This window comes from Rutilus rutilus (assembly GCF_951802725.1).
Source record: "Rutilus rutilus genome assembly, chromosome: 19".
NCBI lineage: Eukaryota > Metazoa > Chordata > Actinopteri > Cypriniformes > Leuciscidae > Rutilus > Rutilus rutilus.
This window is the reverse complement of record NC_140232.1, coordinates 17,838,684-17,855,526: the sequence shown is the minus strand read 5'-3', so window position 1 is coordinate 17,855,526 and position 16,843 is coordinate 17,838,684. Positions and strand designations below refer to the sequence as shown.

Below are 16,843 nucleotides of genomic sequence, written 5' to 3'. Positions count from 1 at the left end.
ATATTGGTTTCATTTAAACATTGAAACAAGATTTTAAAGCAAGATGGCTTATTTAAACAAGACTTTTTTCTTATCTCTAAACACCCACTTATTAAAATTTGCAATATCAAATCTAAAAAAAAAAGGAAATAGCAAAGAATGTAAACAAAATCACTTCTGAACTATTAACAAATACTAGAATATTGCTTTCAAAATCATCACTTCTCAGGTTAATGAAATAACACAATTTTATTTCTCAACAATGAATTCAAACGCTCATCAAAATATATTTAGAGCTGTATTTAGGGCATATGTTCTCATTTTAAGGAATGAAGTATCACATTCAATATCAATATATATTTTTTAATCTTTTGTGTTCATCTGTACCACTTACAGTATTGCCTTGCATGGCCATTTAGACATTTATAAACAGGTAATTTGTTATGGAAACCTGGTCTTCACAGCAAGCTTCTGCATGAGTGGCAGGGGTAAAAGGTTACAGTCATCCTTGAAGCCTTCGACCCCTGAAGAGTGAAGCCTTAATAGCAGCGGTGTCATTTTACATACGTTACCCCCTGAGGATTGAAGAAAAGTTTGTTTAAACTTGCAGTCTTTGGGTTAAACAAAAAAGTATGCATTCATTTTAAGGTGTGTTTAAGTTGCTAGCATTACTCTTAATTTTCCAGGATGTTCTTAAAACATGAGCAAATTAAAAAAATACTGAGTTCTATAATGTGCATCTATTCACTGGTTGAGATTTCCTTTCATCAAACCTGCTTAATACAAAATAAATTACTTTCTGCTTTTTATCCTATTTTGTAATTTAACTACAGATCTTTTTTTGGTAAATGGTGTTGCTGTGGAATGTTATCTACGCTTAAGCACTCTGCCACCCCCAAGGCTAACTTAACCACTCCTATTTACACAATTACCAACCCCTTTCTCTCATTCAAACACCCATGTTCACATCCATCATTGGTTCCTCATTTTTTCAAGTCACCTTTGACCCCCTGACTCACCCCACCTTTAGATCACAAACTGTCATCACTAACCCTAACTCAGTAGACAGCACTTACATCGAACCCCCACTAAGACCGCCCTTCTGTTCACAAATCTAAAAAATTTAATTAAAGGTACTGAACACAGAATCTAAGCAAGTACTGTTGATATTCTTTATTTAAATGTTACACTACGTATTTTGGCCCTCTAGCGGGTAAAAAAAAAAAAAACTATGCATGCATTTTGCGAAAGAACATTGTTTCGGCTCTGTTGTGGATGAATATGGAAATTCAAGAATGATGTCATCTGGGCACAAGTGCAATATTTTATGCTGTTGTTGACTAATTGGGAACGCAGGTATTTTTAAATTAATGACGTTACAAAAGTTATCAAGACGATTCCCAGTCTTATATGGCCAAACGTCGCATTTTTTTAAATATCTGATATTCTGGCCAAAGAGAGAGATTAAACCCTTACGGAACAAAAATAAATATACTGCAAAATGTAATGTGATATATTACATTATACATTTCCATGTGGAAATAGTGCATATATTTTTCAATATACTGCATTGACCATGCATATTAATACATATCAAATATTTATAAATAAAATATTTATTATAAATGAAGACAAAAATAGCATTACATGTAATATTCACAAAGTTGTATTCTTTATTGTGTATATATTGCACATACATGTTCCCATATAAATGTGAATGTATGTTCACACACATAGATATATACACACACATTCATGGAATGAGTTACAACAGTTTCTAGTTCCCAACATGGTTTGCTTCTCTCTTAAGGGAGAGAAATTGTTAAAAGTGTTATTTGATGTGTTTTGCTCAATGTTAATATAGGGGGAGATCTGTTAGTGTTTAATGTTCTATTATTTTGGAATTTAAAAGGTTTTCTGGTATGTCTGAGTTTTTGGGGTTACCATTGTGCTGAAGAGTATAGAGCCTGTGGTTCGGTTGACTTGGTTGAATATCATCAGGACTATAATTACTATATTTTAACAGTAATGACTGTGCACTCCTCAGCACAGTGATAGCCTCTTGGCTAAATACTTTAGTACATGCAGGTGTGCTTGTGCTTTCGTTGATTAGCTTGAAAATATGGAACATTAATAATGTAAATAATTATAAAATATATAAGAAATATATTACATTATATATATCTCTCTCTATATGTGTGTTTATAATGCATGAGTAAATATATCTGCAATATTATATTACACCTGCAGAACCATATCTGATCATATATACAATACATCTATATATTATGAAGTGTTATACTGAATATAAAATTACATGCATTATGATATATTGTCACATATTTTTCAATATATAAAAAGCGGAAATTCCTTATGTAATATTCAATATATTGTAATATATTAACACAATATATTATTCTGTATATTTTCAAATATACTGTTATATAATTTAATATATTGATCATTCATTTATTGGGAAATATATTTTCTTTTCATAAGGGTATCTACAGGCAAGTGACGTATGTAAAATATAAACACTTGTAAAAGGTTTACCACAGTGAATCAGGGTGAGACTAAACACATTTTGAAAGAAGAATTGATGATGTCTTGGCATTATCCTAAATTTGGTTAATAACAAAAAGTAACACGTGACTAAACAGTTATGAGCTGTATTTACTTTTATATTTACAGTTATGAGCTACAGTATATCTACTTTTCATTAACATTATTCCTAAAAATAATTGTTCTTTATTGGCATCTATGGTTCCAAGAAGAACCTTCAACATCCATGTAACCTTTCCATTAAAAAAAAAAAAGCTTCTTAAGATTATTAAACAATTCTTCACACATACCAGCGAAAATCCCCCTTTGGAAACTTTTTTAGGTGTCTGTTCCACTAAATGTCTTTTTCTGTCTGTGCACCTGTCACCAAACCAAAAGAAAATCTGAGGAATAAAAGCCAGGAATTCCATGAGATTGCATACAAGTGATCTGATACAGAGATTTAATGACAATAATTTACTAAATAAATAAGCAAAAAAAATGTACATCATTTAAGCATTTATGAAAATTATATCAAAACATAAATAAATAAACTGTCCATTATGCAAGAACACTTAAAAAGTACTTGGAAAGCACCAGAGTGCATTGGAAAAACTCCCAGACCAGTTTTAAAAAGGACTTTTAAGATCAGAGACTGAATCTGACGCCCCTGCTGGAAAGACTGAAAAACTGAACTGTTAGCTGTGTTCTAGTTTATAGTTGGTAGACTACCATACCAAGGTGGTCAAGCTGGTTTTTGAAACATGCTGACTGCAGTCAACTTGAGCTAATGAACAGCATAGACCAGCTTAAACCAACTTAACTAGATTTTCCAGCAGTGATAGATGAAAACAGTCTGAGCTGAACACATTCAAAGCATTCTGCTGATCAGAGCAGACACTCACCCATCTCATGTCTCTTCCTGTTAGGTCAATTTGTTTTCTTCCGGCCTTCTTTCAAGATGTCTCTATATTTCTCAGTTTGATAGTAATCAGAGTCAATGGCCCCTGGTGAGTTGTTTAAGGTGAGGAACACGTCTCCATTAGACTCCGTCACTGTGTGGATTCTTTGTTTAATGCCTTTAGAGCACCAAGTTGGTTTCAGAGGCTTCACAGAAGGGTCCACTGCCTGATAGAGACCCTCACCCTCATCTAATGTAATTTTATACTTATGCCATGGGCACACTATGCATGGCCGTCCATCAAAGTCCTTCAGTGGCAAAAGAGAAAATTTAAAGTTGAAGCAGATTTGTGGCATACAGATATAAATAGGAAGAGAAATTGCCTGATGAAAGGCTTTACAACAACCCACCTCTATATCTCCTTCCTGAAGTGGACCTCCAGAGTCTGCAACAAAATAAAAGCATAATGGAAAGCATAAAAGCAGTGTAATGTAAACATATGTCTGATAATGTCAAATATTAATGAGGGTGGGAGGACGCCTTCAATCTGTATAAATTCTGAGTAAATCAAATAATTAAACACTATTTGATTATGGTGAGGTTAAGGTAAAGAAAATGATATGGGATTGGAATAACATGTAATGTGTCCATCCTCAATTGATTGGATGGTTGTGGTTTGCTATTGCTGTGATCTCATGTGAGTGACAGGTTGTCCCGCCTTCATGCCAGTAAACACATAATCAAAGAAGAGATGTCATAGCAAGAAGGAAGGGACGTTATTCTTTCTGATTAAAGTTTACAAGGGCACAAATGATGCCCTCCAACGATAAATCATTTAAGAAATTTAATCCCTAACAAACAATAATTGTCAAATTTGATTTCAAGGTAGCATGCAGAAGCTTACGGTAGCAACGTGCATCAATAGCATAGAAGTCCCCCTGGTGGTACATCACTAGAACATCTCTTCCACCAACTGACTTCAGCACTCGTCTGGCTTGAATTATGTTTTCTTTCTTCCCTATAAAATAAGGTCTGGATGCAGCCGCCACCTCTTCATCAGAGCTCATGTTTTCCCCCCACACTTGTTCTGCACTCTTCGACACATCGTCAGAACTGTACAATAATAATACAATACGATCAATAAAAAACACACAATAATGCTATGTGATGAACAATCTTAAATTACAATCTCTATTCAAGTGAAATAATTGAGTAAATAATGGCAGAACTGAACTGTCATTTCGGGGGTGAACTAGTACCAAAAAGTACCGAGAATGGCCAGATTATGGGGTTTTGCAAAGCCACAACTCATACATCATACATTCATTGGTTCGTGATTTGCGCTCTGCGTGCATTGACACGTGACTTTGGAGATGCCCACTGCCCAGCTGGTTAAAAGTTGTAATTACGATTGCTACGAGGACGTACAAGTTAAAATTACTGTACTTACGACGACATGGCGCGAATGACGTTTACTCTCTCCAACGGCCCGATTGTTTACATTTTATGAGATCCTGTGGTAGTTTTAAGATCAGTAAACTCTCCTTAACTTTGTCAAATGTGAAAAATCGATCATATGCAGGTATCCAGAATAGATCACACATATAGTGCGTAACTGTGTAAGCATCCAGAGACTCCAAACGTGTACTAAATCTACTTTGACATATGTCTCTATTTGTTGCTTGTATAATTTTCAAAATAAGCGATTTAGTAACTATTAACGAATACCTAAAAGAGGAATCCACGAAACGAAAGCGTGGATCATATCCGGTCATATCCAGCTTTTGCGTTTCAAAATAAGAGTTTAGACCATATATTAGAGTTTTTTTTTTCCCTTTCTTTTTTTCTAAACGAAGATCTTATATAGTCACTTAAATTATTTATGTAGAAATTATGAACGACATAATAGATGGTGCTGTAATTTTAAAACGCTTAAACTGATAGCAGTAGTTGACAACATTCTTTTGATCATAATGCTTTCAACAGGTTAAAATAATATACGATTTCTTAGGAGAAAGTGTCTATCTTCGGCTCCATTTCTTTAAAGCTGTATATGTATGCATGTATGTATGTATGTATGTATGTATGTATATATATATATATATACACACACATACATACATACATACATATACATATATAAAACATTTTTAATATTAAAAAAGCCTTAACCAGTCATTTTCAAACTACAAACTGTCTATAGGCTATAGTCTCAATTAATATGAGGTCATAAATGCTGCATAAGATTGGCATATACAATTTTTAATTGAGTAGCCTATAGTAGGCTATGTCACACCACAGGACATGTCATCTATCCCTGGTATTTCATGTCAACAGCCCATATGTATAAATAAATAAGTAAAAGCCCAAAACACCGAAAAATATTATACAAAGTGTAACGTAAGACCTTTAGGGGGTGCTGTTGATACGCATTAAAATGTAACCTAGTTGGAGAAGTGACCATCTGTTATGTCCTGCGAAGTTTACAAAGCTTCTTTCTGTCCAATTATAGTGTTTTATGTTTTCTGAGAAATCCATTTTTATTTATTTTAACAGGCCGACTGTAAGAATAAAATTCGAATTCTAAGGCAACTGGCTTTGGATGGCACATACAGTTGAAACCAGATATTTACATACACTTCAGAAAAAAAACACAAAAACTTTTATTTCTTTACTGTCATACATTAAATCAGAGTAAACTTTTTCGGTTTTAGATCAATAAATATTAACATATTTTTTGCATTTGTTAAATGTCAGAATCGAGCGAAGGAGAATTGTTATCTATTTTTTTGATAACTTTCATCAAAGTCAGAAGTATGTATACACTTCTTTAGTATTTGGTAGAATTGCCCCAAAACTGTTTCACTTGGGCCAAACGTTTTGGGTATCCTTCCACAAGCTTTCTACAATAGTTTGCTGGAATTTTGGCCCACTCCTCTTGACAGAACTGGTGTAACTGGGTCAGGTTTGCTCGCACTCGCCTTTTCAGTGCCGCCCACAAATTTTCTATGGGATTGAGATCAGGGCTTTGTGATGGCCACTCCAATACCTTGACTTTGTTGTCCTTAAGCCACTTTGGAACTAATCTGGAGGTATGCTTGGGGTCATTGTCCATTTGGAAGACACATTTGCGCCCGAGCTTTAACTTCCTGGCTGATGTCTTCAGATGTTGCTTCAATATATCCACAAAATTTTATTTTCTCATGATGCCATCTATTTTGTGAAGTGCACCAGTCCCTTCTGCAGCAAAGCAGCCCCACAACATTATACTACCACCCCCATACTTCACAGTTGGGATGGTGTTCTGAGGCTTCAAAGCTTCACCCTTTTTCCTCCAAATATACCGTTTATCATTATGGCCGAACAGTTCAATTTTTGTTTCGTCAGACCACAGGGCATGTCTCCACAAATTAAGATTTTTGTCCCCATGTGCAGTTGCAAACTGTAGTCTGGCTTTTCTATGGTGGTTTTGAAGTAATGGCTTTCTTCTCCCAGAGTAACCTTTTAGCTCATGGTGGTACAGGACTCGTTTTACTGTGGATAATGACACTGTCTTACCAGTTTCAGCTAGCATCTTCACAAGGTCTTTTGCTGTTGTCCTGGGATTGATTCGCACATTTCACACCAAAAAAACTTTCCTCTCTGGGACTCAGAATCCGTCTCCTTCCTGAGCGGTATGATGGTTGTACATTCCCATGTTTTTTATACTTGCGTATTATTGTCTGAACAGATGAACGTGGGACCTTCAGGCATCTGGAAATTGCACCTAAGGATGAGCCGCACTTGTGGAGGTCCACAATTCTTTTCCTGATGTCTTGATTTCTCTTGATTTTCCCATGATGTCAAAGAAAGAGGCTCTGTGTTTGAGTTGTGCATATGCATCCACAGGTGTGCCACCAATTAACTCAAATGGAATCAATTAACCTATCAGAAGCTTCTTAAGCTCAGAATGGATTCATCTGGAGTTTTCTTTTTGTTTAAAGACACAATAAACTTAGTGTATGTATACTTCTGACTTTGATGAAAGTGATAAAAAAATTCTCCCTCGCTCGATTCTGACATTTAATAAATGCAAAAAATATGTTAATATTTATTGATCTAAAACAGAAAAAGTTTACTCTGATTTAATGTATGACAGTAAAGAAATAAAAGTTTTTGTGTTTTTTTCTGAAGTGTATGTAAATATCTGGTTTCAACTGTAAAATAAACAATAAATACAAACAGTAAAAAATGCAACACATGCAGGGTCGACATATGCAAAGGCCTAGCACATTTTAATAGGGAGAGAATGAATGGAATAGATAGTTTGGGTAAAATTTAAACCTATCAGATTTCAGTCAGAAGATAAAAGCTTAGACTAATGTAAAAAAAGAAGAAAAAAAAAGAAAGAAAGAAAGCTCAATAACTCACAGTGACTTTTTCTAGAATGAATCTCCAACACAGACCAGAACAGATGTTTACTTAGTAGTTGGTAATAAATGAACAGTTGCAGCCAGCACTCAAGCTTTCGGAAATTATAAATGTACAAGGGTTTAAAAAAAAAAGGTAATTTATTGTAAATTAGGGTGGCAATATCCTCTGCCGTGCCTGTTTCCCCAGTAATCATGGGATACATCTGCTCTAATCATTCAAAAACAACAAAACAATAAAACAGTCTTCATCAAATAGCAGATAGCATCATTTTAAAATGCATTTCATCATTTGACCTGATGCGTTTGGGTATAAACATTTAAAATTCATGGGAATTAAGTGCAGGACGTTTTTATTTACATCAGAGAGCAGCAAAAGTGATAAATAAGTTTGCACTCATTCCCTGAAACTGATTATCTATCAAAATAGAAATATAAAGTACAGGTATACAAATGACAATATTCCATTGTAGACCTCCTATTCTTTTCCATTGAACTGTATTGCTCCACGTAACCATTATACAGTATACAGTAAATCTAGAATCTGTGTAACATTAGAATCTGTGGAATACTTAATGGCACAGGCAATCTTGAATAGCAATTAAAAATATAAATGAGGGTGCATTTGTAAATATAACTGCACAGCTAATTAATGCTTTTGGTTCATGTGAAACTGTGAACTTGCTATAGCCAATAACAAATGGCAAAGGGGCCGGAATCCTTTACACAGTACACATGGCTTGGCAGTTGTAACTTCACAGGCTGCTGTGCAGCCCCTCAGTGTTACTAAATAAATGGCTTTCCTATAAACAGGGAGCCAAAACGTACGTTCATTCTCAAGATGCTACAGTAGGAGGTGTTATGAAATAGCTTTAGCTCATCCAGGTTCGGGCATCTGCTGGTACTTTAAAATCATGTAACTAGTATGTTGCTTTGAATTTAAGCCATAATAAATAGCATTTTCCACTGGACAAGTTTGCATTTATATTCATGGCTCATGTAGTCCTCACACACACACACACACACACACACACACACACACACACACACACACACACACACACACACACACACACACACACACACACACACACACACACACACACACACACACACACACACACACACACACACACACACACATAGTTGTTTACCAAAATTACCAATTAGATAAAGTCAATATATGTTTTTGTTGTTGCTATGGACTAAATTGACAAGAGTGATGTAGAAGTATTCACTGTGAATCTGAGAGAAATCGGATTTTACAGTAAGTGATCTAACTTTCCCCCCACTCTACCCTACTACCTTTTGTGAAGAATAGTCTATTAGTTTTAGTCATATTGAAAAAAAAAAAAGTTTCAAAGGAAAAAATGAATACATGAATAATAAAAGGTACTTAAAGTCAATCTTCTCATAGGTTTAATTTACGCATTCATTTGCTTTACATGTTATACACTATAACACAGAATAGTGGTGTAATTTATGCTTATTTTGACACAATAATTCACAACACTTGCTTATGCAAGACTGTATAATATAGCCTACATTAAACACATGGTACAATAGGTGACAGTCCTCTCTCATTATCTGAATATTTTGAAGCCTAATAAGCAAGGCATAGGATGAGACATTTTTGTTCTGTATTAAATAGCAGCTTAACCTGATTTCCTGGTGTGGCTATGTAGGTCTCTCTCTTTTCTTCTTTTTTTATCCAGGTTACAGACAGACAGATGGTTCTCAGCAAGAGGTGAGCAGCATAAGCTGGGCCACAGGGCTAAAAAAAAGAAAGAAAAAAGAAATATATATATATATATATACACACACACACACACACACACACACACACACACACACACTGTATATTATTATTATTTTTATTATAGCATTTAAAAGTCCCCTATGAAGAAGTGAAGGTTCTCCACACCAAGAGAAGCACAGGGGTTAATGGAGAGTGGCGAGTTTAGTTTGCCATGTCCAGCCTCTGGAGAGTCTGCGGGAAAAGTCCCGTCTGACTAAAGCTTACAAATACTCAGAGAGAGCAGGAGGAAAGCCAAACACACGTTTGACGATCTATGAAGAAGAAACGTCTCGGTAAGTGTCATATGACGTCGACTTTCATTCAAAAAACATTGCGTTTCAACAGATAGACACTGGAGAAGGACGACACGTAGCTTGGATGGCAAGTTGCCCTTATTCACCGTGCTGGTAGAGTTGAGTTCGTATGGTTACAAGTCATCTATCAAGTTTAACAGCTAAAAAGTGTAAGCTTTCAGTGAAAGAAAATAAGAGGTAGCGGTTTATTCAGTCCAGTTATGTTTTAAAGATAACGTTTGTTCACTATGTAGCAGTTGATGTGATAGCGGTCGCTGGAACACCTGTCAAAACGTGTCCCTTTGGCTATTATCGTTTTAATGACTGTAAAAGTGTAAACATACATCGTTTCATCAATAAACCTCGGGCTGTTGTTCAGTCAATCCCAGACTTCAGCATGAGAGCGCCCCTTCCAACAAAATTACCATGGTATAGGCCAGGGGTTCTCAAAGTCTACATTCAAAGGTCCAAATCTGAATTTTCATCAATGACAAAGATCCGGAACTATTGGTAATTACAAAACTTGTTTTTAATAAACATGTATAACAAATCAACATTCATTTTATGAAAAAAATAAGGTGCCTTTTTATTCAAAATACATGAATAACAAGTGCAAAAGTGGTAAAACAATTAATTTAAGTGTCTGGATTTTTCTTAACAAAACACCACAAAAGTAACATGGTGCAAAATACAGAGCAGTCTAATGTGAGAAATGGCACTGTCTGTCTCCCATCAGCTGCCGAAACCATGGCACAAAAGGTGTGGTTGCTAGACGGAGACACTGGCCTAAACGTTCATTAGCCAAGCTGCTGCGGTGTGAGTTCTTTACAGCATTCATTGCTGAGAATGGCTTCGTGCTGGATTGTGGCGAAATGAACGCATACCTCTCTGTCCAATCATCTTTGAAAACTCTATTTTCTTCGTCAACTTTTCTTTTCCTGGACAATTACATCCTCCACACCCATTCAAACGCTTACTGCGGTGAAGTGTCGCGTTGCGCGGCTCGCGCCCGATTACGTGAAAAGTACACTCACTGGATGTCATGGCAACTGAATCACGGAGGAAAACTTTAAATATCTCGCCTTCGCTTTAATTTCGGACCATCTCCAAAAAGACATAAAACGCTAAACAAATGATTTTGACATACGTTTATCAAAGTAGGAAATCCAGACTTTTAATCCCTTAGGCTACACACAATTACTGCTGTTGAAATATGAAACAGAGGCGGGTCCGGATTGAATTCCCTCCGGGTCCGGATTCGGACCGGAGTCCGGACTTTGAGAAGTGCTGGTATAGGCCAAGTAAGTTAGGCTATTCAGCAAAAATAGGCTAAGTTAACGAACTTATTTAGGCTAGGCTACTATATAGCCTAACTATAAATCACAATGTAGTATGTTCTTCAGACAGTATAATACAGTTTTGTCGTTTATTTATTTAGATGTCATTAGAATTGCAGATATTGTGCAAAATATGCCATAGTATAACACTGAAGTAAAATTGTAACGTCACCATGATTGCTTTATTATGTTAAAAAACTGATGTGTCATGAATTAGGCATGGGCCATGAACACGGAGACACACACCTCTTTTACCTTGCACGTTGCTCATTTCCTTTTTACATGAGTGAGAGGAGAAAGGGAGAGCTTGTCACACACACGTGTGACGTGTCACACACATGATTCACAGCTGGTGGTCATCCAAAGATGCATTCCCAAAGCGTTTCAGCGCAGCACTTTTGAAAGGGAAGTGTATAGACTTGCTAAACCTTTTGCAATGACATTTCCGTTTTTGTATTGCATACATATTTGTGTAAACCCCATTTATTATCATTAAATTGTATTCTGTATATTGTGCATGCTATATCGGCGTAAGCCATTGCGTTTTCTAGATATTGGTATCACTAAATGGCCATTGCAAACCCATATTGCTTGACCTACAAAAAAACAAACAAACACAGCAAGTCATTTCAGCTATGTTGTTTCTTTAGTTTTATTATTTCTCCCCAATGTCACAGAAATTAAAGATGCACAATATTTACATGCTTTATAAAGAAATATAGCTATTTATTATTTCTCTTTCTCAGTTAATAAGGTTGAGATCTCTTCACCCGGCTACAAGATTGTTCCAGCATTTTATGGATTGTGCCGGCAGTTATCACACACTGTAAAGAGTTTAAAGTGGTGATTGCAGCAGATGTAAGGAGGTTATTAGCTTTGGTGCTCAGTGTTGCATTGAGACTATAATGAAATATTTGGTCTCACCACTTGTTTTTGTTGTTTTGTTGGCATGTGTGAAATTATTTTATGCAAACTATTTTTGTTCTGTGCCTTGATTCAAAACATTTCAAAGATTTTTCTCTTTCGTTTAGCCTATTAGTTAAATAGTTATTCATACCAATGTTTTTTTTTTTTTTTTTTTTTTTTTGCATTAATATCTGATTCATGATTGTTTATCACCTCTTAGCTCCCAGAACAAGCAACATTTTATTGTTTTAAACATACTGTAGCTAAATCAGTAACTGAACTCTACAACTCTTAACCAAATATAGAATCCTTCAGACTGCTTCTAACATAATTTGACTAATTCAGTTTGACCCCGGTTTAGGATATCGATGCACTTGCAGTGCTGGCAGAGGAACAGTGCATTGTGCCATCCTTACACAGGCTGAGGGATAAAATCATTCTCATGAAAGTCAAGTGTGAGAGTTATTTGCATGTAGAGTGTGTGGTCAGCGATTTCCCCCTCATCTCTCAGTGGGTCTATCAAGATTGCTGGTCTCATGACACTGTTGTTATCCTCCAATGCAGTCTGACCTTGTTGCTGTTTGTTCCTGCAGTGTTTGGAGGTTTCTCTGGACAACCAGACCTTGGCGAACAAAAGTTGCTGCTTTGAACTACAGAAGGTGTGAGGAAGAACAGGCCTGGAGATAAGCAAACAGTGGTTACTAGGAGAAGGTGAATGTCTTTTGTCATATAGAGTGCCATCAGCTGACTGAGACACTGAAAAATTGGTTATCTCCAGCTTCCATGTATTGTCTGATGTTGTCAGTGACGGAGGATCTGAGCAGCCCTGTTCACCATATGATTTCGATCTAGCTTTTTTGCCATCTTTACAATATTTGCACTCAGTAATCACAGCCAGGGTTTAGTATTATTGTAGATCCTGTTGGCTTCTACCAGAATGACATCACAGCGTGAAATGCTAAAAATTAGCAGGAATAAGTTTGTCCTTCTCTTTTAATTTGACTAAACCCCTCATCTCAGCTGCCAAGACAACTAGAGCAAGGGATCTCTTTTAAGAGTCTATCAGAGCTAACAAGACAGGCGTAGGGAGGGAGTAAAAAGAAAAAGAGGAGAGGGAGGGTGGGTGGAGAGCCAGAGAGAACTGGCGCTCAAGTGTGAGTGAGAGAGCAGGCAGAACGCAGCGGGCGAGGGTCTCCTGTAACCATTGGCACTTTGATACATTTCAAAGCCTTGCTTTCTCCACTGAAGAATCAGACTGAATACGGTTAGCATCTGAGACTCGTACTCATGATGGCAGCCGAATGAATGGGCTTTTTTTTGTGAGGATTGATACTTGTCAGAGGCGGCCGTAATTGAGGATGGATTTTTGAGAGACCTGCTGGGTAAGAGGGATCCTAACAGTGACTTTAGATCTACAACAGCCCACAAAGTCAAAAAAGGAGAGGAAAATTCACAATGGATGGATTTCCTTGGATTTGTTGGCAGTGCTGATCTGTTTTTCACTTTGTTGATGTGTTTGGGTCTCTAAGATTTTGCCTTAAGTAGTAAGGAGTTCAGGTATACCTCAGCTCCACGCTGGACCACACAAACTATCTTGAGGAGGTCTGGAGAGCATGGGGAAATCAAACAGCAAGCTCAAACCAGAGGTGGTGGAGGACCTGACCAGGAAGACATACTGTAAGTACTTTCTGATTACACCCTTAAAAATAAAGGCTCCAAAAGTTTGTTTTTTTCTCCCTATAATGATGCCTTTAAAGAACCAATTTTGGTTCCCCAAATAACCTTTCTTGGAACTTTGTTTTTTTTTGTGTCAAGACCTTTTTAATAATCTGAATAACCTTGTTCCACTATAAAGAACCTTTTGTGGAATGGAAAGGTTCCGTGGATGTTTAAAGGTGCCGTAGGTGATTCTCTGCAGAAATTGTTTTTTTTTTGTTAGGCTGGTTGAAAGTCTCCTCATTTCCTGAGAGCAATCACTCTGTTAAGGGGTCTAAAATGTATTTTTATAAATATATGTCGTCTGTGGCGTAGGACCATAGAATGTTCTTTCAATCGTATCGTTCGGTCAGAACAGTCCTATAGCATGTGTTCCCTGTCGGTCAATGTGTGTTTGCATACCACTGCGCAGGCTGTTTACGCAGACATAAGTCAACAGTGCGTTCACATACGCTGTGCAGACAGAGCGAGAATGGCAGGCAAGCAGCAACCACATCCAGACTCTCATCATGGAACCCCTGGCATGCAAGAAATATTAAAATACTCTGATAAGTTTTGCTAGTTAAAAACCCCAAAAACTTGCTGCATCTAATTCCATTTTAAGAAGTTATTTACGTTTGGTATTGTAGTACTGTTATTTACTTTAAATTTGCACACCGGTGAATGACACATGATGTATTGCAGTAACGTCTCCGGTCTTCTTGGCTGTGCTCGTTCATGCTTTCAAGAGGCTGTCCTACTGCACCTTTAAGGTTCTTCATGGAACCATAGATGCCAATAAAAAACTATTTAAAAAAAAAAAGTGTATGTAAAAAAAAAAAGCTGTTTATTAGTGTTAATTTTTTCTTCATTGTTACCATGATCTAGCCTGGTTAAAACCAGACCATTCTGAGTAGTAACTGAGTTATGGTCTGGCAAAGCTTCATTAATAACTCATTTCCAAAGGGGCGTCACCAACGGACGTCGCTCAAATGCCTCTGGGCGCAATTGGATAGACCTAAAACCAATCAGAGCGATCGTCATTGTGTAAAGCCATATGCTGCGTCCCAATTCGCCTAAGTTACACTACGCCATAAAAGTATGTATGTACTCTTTTTGTGAAGAAAAGTATACTTTTGAATGTGTAGCAAAAAAGTAGGCAAGCTTTTGGACATACTACTTCGTCATCTTTATCGGACGGATCTGTCGCGTGCATCCTGTCACGTAAACTGCCCTGTCAATCATCTTGTCACAGTTAAAATCCTCTATTAAATCTAATTAAATTTCCTACCGTTTCGGAGAGAAATGTAGTAGCACGTTCATCTGCCAGTGGGTCTTTCATGGAGACTGTCCTCATGTGTTTGCAATTTGAATATAATAATGCATTTAAAAGTTGGTGCGCTTCACCAACGGACGTCGTTCAAATGCCTCTGGGCGCAATTGGATAGACCTAAAACCAATCAGAGCGATCGTCATTGTGTAAAGCCCGCCCCAACGTTTCTGATTGGTGCCGCGATTTCGACGGATTAGAAATGGGCTTGAATGAGCTCTTTGCCAGACTACTTGCAGAGCAAATCTAAATTTGCCGGAAGTTGTCTGGGTTTTCCCAGGCTAACCGTGATCTTTATTTTTTTCAGCTTTTGAGTTAAAAGGCCATGTTGGCTATATTAAAAGTGATTTGTATTTATCTGTTATCCACTTGGGTCCAGCACATGCACTAAATAATACTGGAGAAAAATGAGCTAAGTTGTTTGAAAACAACACTGTTAAACTGCAATCAAGATCCTGCGGCTGATACCACATATGTTTTATCACAAGAAATCGCAATTCTCGTGACATTGCAAATTGTGATTAGCAGATGCCTGGAAGTGAGCCAAATCAGCATGTTTTAAACGCCCCCCAATTGGGACTCAAGCTTTATGAATATGCAAATTGGTCGGTCTTGAGATATGCAATCAGGCTGGTGGTGGTTGCCCAGAGAGATATCTGAAAGCTTGCTCTCTGCCAGTGAAGCAAATTGTGTTTCCATGGATGCATAGGCTATATATGTAAACACATTGAGTCTTGATTCTAAAACTAGCGCAGTGAAATGACAACAGAATGGACTAAAACTAAGGACACAATTCACTGTTTACACAATTCATTAGTTTGCTGTCTTTTTTTGTGGAAATCAATTGTTATTCATAACAGTTCTACGGTGGCCGAGAAAGCTCAACACTGCAAAAGAAAATGCATGCAAACTGAAAAAACCACCAGAAAATTAAGACAACATCTTCATCAGTTTGACAACACATGCGCTGCAAATACTCACATAGCAACCAAATACAGAAACGCGCTGCAGATACTCTCAGTGCAACTAAAAACAGAAACCCGGCTGCAAATAGCACAGCTCAGCGTGCTGCATCTGAAGAAAACCCCAGCAAATTAAGAAAACATCTTCATTACTTTGACAACAAATGTGCTGCAAATACTCACAATGAAACTATATACAGAAACCCGCTGCAAATACTAACAACGCAAACAAGTACAGAAACGCGCTGCAAATACTCATAACATACATATGATCAGGATGTTCAAATAATTAAGATTTTACCATTTATTTATTATTTACAAACTGATGAAAATGTTTTATGAATGTGCTGGTGTTTTTTCTATGTGCATACGTTTTCTTCAGTTGCAGCGCGTTGAGCTCTCTCGGTCACAGTATATTTCTCTTAATTGCTATGTGCTGGCATAAAAACCATATCAACCAAATCATACTTTAGCTGTTGCCATCCAGAATTATGAAACAAGTTTTGCTATTTGCTAATCTATGGAAGCTCTATTTTGCTCTTTGCAAGTTCTTTTGTAAAAGCATGTGCATGACGTCATCGTATTCACAAGTTTGCGGTTTTGTAGTTTACACAGAGATGCTAATGTTATCGAATGTTATAGTTTTTTTAAAAACTTGCACTTTGAAACCTGTTTTCAGCCCCCCAAAACGC

General features: G+C 36.8%; 2 protein-coding genes across 7 annotated transcripts in view; one reads left to right on the top strand and one right to left on the bottom strand.

The window, feature by feature from the left end:
• LOC311278900 (Rieske domain-containing protein) lies at positions 1-5,207 on the bottom strand. 5 transcript variants are annotated; one of them, XR_014625495.1, is made up of 6 exons: positions 4,872-5,207; positions 4,326-4,534; positions 3,832-3,866; positions 3,426-3,729; positions 2,832-2,924; positions 1-554 (listed from the first exon to the last, which is right to left on the bottom strand). XR_014625495.1 is itself a non-coding variant. In XM_084390035.1 (5 exons), exons 1-4 carry the CDS (start codon positions 4,877-4,879, stop codon positions 3,451-3,453), a joined length of 531 nt encoding a protein of 176 aa, XP_084246161.1. In that variant the 5' UTR covers positions 4,880-5,196; the 3' UTR covers positions 212-554; positions 3,426-3,450. The 5 variants fall into 5 exon arrangements, 3 of the variants coding, with proteins under 3 accessions (XP_084246161.1, XP_084246160.1, XP_084246159.1); XR_014625496.1 differs by having other exon boundaries at positions 213-554; positions 5,150-5,198; XM_084390035.1 differs by lacking the exon at positions 2,832-2,924 and having other exon boundaries at positions 212-554; positions 4,872-5,196.
• A 4,550-nt stretch (positions 5,208-9,757) lies between these two features.
• ncs1b (neuronal calcium sensor 1b) overlaps positions 9,758-16,843 on the top strand; it is a 46,327-nt gene continuing 39,241 nt past the window's right edge. Inside the window, exons 1-3 of one of the 2 annotated variants that reach the window (XM_084390372.1) lie at positions 9,758-9,921; positions 12,758-12,875; positions 13,694-13,841. In XM_084390372.1, the coding sequence (XP_084246498.1) occupies positions 13,778-13,841 (64 nt within the window). In that variant the 5' untranslated portion in view covers positions 9,758-9,921; positions 12,758-12,875; positions 13,694-13,777. The other variant, XM_084390371.1, reaches the window with a different exon arrangement.

Coding starts and splice junctions, on each gene's coding strand:
- LOC311278900 (XM_084390034.1), bottom strand. CDS start 5,196: ATGACCGGATATGATCCACGCTTTCGTTTCGTGGATTCCTCTTTTAG. Junction 3,867..4,325: donor TATTGATGCACGTTGCTACC/GTAAGCTTCTGC, acceptor ATTTTGTTGCAG/ACTCTGGAGGTCCACTTCAG. Junction 3,730..3,831: donor TTCAGGAAGGAGATATAGAG/GTGGGTTGTTGT, acceptor TTGCCACTGAAG/GACTTTGATGGACGGCCATG.